The following is a 2,956-nucleotide window of genomic DNA, read 5'->3' as shown; positions in this document are numbered from 1 at the left end:
GGGTTAGAGGTCATGGAGAAGGACAGGGAGAGGTGACAGCACATACACGTTGTTGATGTCTGTTAGGGTTAGAGGTCATGGAGAAGGACAGAGAGAGGTGACGGCACATACACGTTGTTGATGTCTGTTAGGGTTAGGGTTAGAGGTCATGGAGAAGGACAGGGAGAGGTGACGGCACATACACGTTGTTGATGTCTGTTAGGGTTAGAGGTCATGGAGAAGGACAGAGAGAGGTGACGGCACATACACGTTGTTGATGTCTGTTAGGGTTAGAGGTCATGGAGAAGGACAGGGAGAGGTGACAGCACATACACGTTGTTGATTGTCTGTTAGGGTTAGAGGTCATGGAGAAGGACAGGGAGAGGTGACGGCACATACACGTTGTTGATGTCTGTTAGGGTTAGAGGTCATGGAGAAGGACAGGGAGAGGTGACGGCACATACACGTTGTTGATGTCTGTTAGGGTTAGAGGTCATGGAGAAGGACAGGGAGAGGTGACAGCACATACACGTTGTTGATGTCTGTTAGGGTTAGAGGTCATGGAGAAGGACAGGGAGAGGTGACGGCACATACACGTTGTTGATGTCTGTTAGGGTTAGAGGTCATGGAGAAGGACAGGGAGAGGTGACGGCACATACACGTTGTTGATGTCTGTTAGGGTTAGAGGTCATGGAGAAGGACAGGGAGAGGTGACGGCACATACACGTTGTTGATGTCTGTTAGGGTTAGGGTTAGAGGTCATGGAGAAGGACAGAGACAGGTGACGGCACATACACGTTGTTGATGTCTGTTAGGGTTAGAGGTCATGGAGAAGGACAGGGAGAGGTGACGGCACATACACGTTGTTGATGTCTGTTCCAGCTGTGCGCTCGAACACTTCATCTGTGGCCTCCAGGTTGGAGCGGATCTCAGCATGCTACAGAGGAAAAGGGAGAGACACAAACAGAGAGAAAGAGGGAGGGAGAGGGAGAGAGAGCGAGAGGGAGAGAGAAAGAGAGAGAGAGAAAGAGAGAGCAAGGAGGGGAGAGAGAGAGAGAGAGAGAGAGAGAGAGAGAGAGAGAGAGAGAGCAAGGAGGGGAGAGAGAGAGAGAGAGAGAGAGAGAGAGAGAGAGAGAGAGAGAAAGAGAGAGCAAGGAGGGGAGAGAGAGAGAGAGAGAGAGAGAGAGAGAGAGAGAGAGAGAGAGAGAGAGAGAGCGAGCAAGGAGGAGAGAAAAACAGAGGAATGGTGAGCGATCACACTTCAAACAGTGGCTTGTTTACAGCCTCTCAGGGCCTCACATCCTCAGGTCCTCGTGTCTTTGTGTCTTTGTCTGCAGATTCCCACTCAGACCACTTGACCCTGCCTCCCTCCTCCTCCTCCTCCTCCTCCTCCTCCTCCTCCTCCTCCTGCTGCTACAGGAACAAACAGCTCCAAAGGGCAGCCACTTCAAACAAGGCCCTGCACATCCGTGTGTGTGTGTGTGTGTGTGTGTGTGTGTGTGTGTGTGTGTGTGTGTGTGTGTGTGTGTGTGTGTGTGTGTGTGTGTGTGTGTGTGTGAGTGTGAGTGTGTGAGTGTGTGAGTGTGTGAGTGAGTGTGAGTGTGAGTGTGAGTGTGTTGCAAGGCCCTGCACATCCGCCACAACAACAGGCGGGATGTTTTCAGTCGTTTGTCTGGAGCCCCACAGTGTGCTGAGGACAACTCCCACAGCGCTCAAACTAGGGCACAATACAATGTGTGTGTGTGTGTGTGTGTGTGTGTGTGTGTGTGTGTGTGTGTGTGTGTGTGTGTGTGTGTGTAGATGCAGACATAGATACACACCCTATGGGGGGGGGGGTTACGTTCAGTCTCTGGTTGAATCATTTCCATACTCAGGGTTTTTCCTGGGTCAAAATGGGTCTTCAGTGCCCCCCGCCAAAAATGTTTGCGCGCTACGCATGCACAGACTGTATGATACTGTCTCTGTAAAACCTCGCCTGTGTAAGACGCTTTAGACGTGCTCCATATTAATGCAGGTCAGACAGAAAGTTAATGTGTGTGTCTTTGATCTGATCCAGCCTGCTCAGGTGGCTGTGTTTAATGTGTATACACTACTTCATGCCTCCGATCCGATCCACAACAACATGCCCAGGTCAGGTGGCTGTGTTTAAGTGGTATTAAAGGTGTGTGTGATTGGTTTTAAATCATGGGTTGGACACACACTGTTGGTTTTAAAATGTTATGAATCTCTAACTAGAACACACAGGTCACGCCTGCCGACGTCTACATGACAGAGTGAGATACCATATCAGCGCCACTCTGGCTGTTCATAAATCACAGTATTATGGCGTCACGTGAGAGCTATGACAGTATTATGGCGTCACATGAGCGCTGTGAGAGCTCCCAGGCAGGATGACACTGAGGGCTTACATTCCTCTCCTATCTGATGTTCAGCACTCTTTAATGCACTGTTGACCTAATGCTAATACTGATGCTAATGCTGATGCTAATACTGACGCTAATACTGATGCTTATACTGATGCTAACTAGGGCTGGGCGATATGGGTAAAAAATTATCACGATAGATATTTATATTTTCATTCGACAACGATATAAGACGATATAAATTAAGTCTGTTTCATTTGCTTCAGACAAGAACGCCTGTACAAACCAAAAGTTTCAATGTCTCTTTTTTATTGTAAACTCCCAACATTTCTCAAATTCAAAATATACAGTAATCTTTCCAAGTAGACAAACTGATGTCTGATAATAACCGGTTCGTCTAGGAGAAACAGCAAATCAACAGTGAACACGATTTAGTTACGTACTTCTTTTAGAAAGCGGGGAAAAGTTGAGTGGGTTTCAAGACCCGCCTTACGTTGCTTCTGATTGGTTTATATTGCGTGGTGCCTTCCGTGGTTGGTTAGATTTAGGCACAAAGGACTGACGGATTGGTTATCTCGGTCAGTCAATCAGAGTGACTCGAAGCCGCAAGGACC

General features: G+C 48.3%; 1 protein-coding gene across 1 annotated transcript in view; it reads right to left on the bottom strand.

Moving 5' to 3' along the window:
- hip1rb (huntingtin interacting protein 1 related b) overlaps positions 1-2,956 on the bottom strand; it is a gene marked incomplete at both ends in the record, with an annotated part of 49,045 nt that overhangs the window by 25,000 nt on the left and 21,089 nt on the right. Inside the window, one exon of the mRNA XM_080851908.1 lies at positions 840-916. Coding sequence (XP_080708034.1) covers positions 840-916 — 77 coding nt within the window. The remainder of the gene's footprint in view (positions 1-839; positions 917-2,956) is intronic.

This window comes from Sprattus sprattus, assembly GCF_963457725.1.
Source record: "Sprattus sprattus genome assembly, chromosome: 15".
In the NCBI taxonomy this organism is placed as follows: Eukaryota; Metazoa; Chordata; class Actinopteri; order Clupeiformes; family Clupeidae; genus Sprattus; species Sprattus sprattus.
This window is presented reverse-complemented; position numbering and strand designations above follow the sequence as displayed.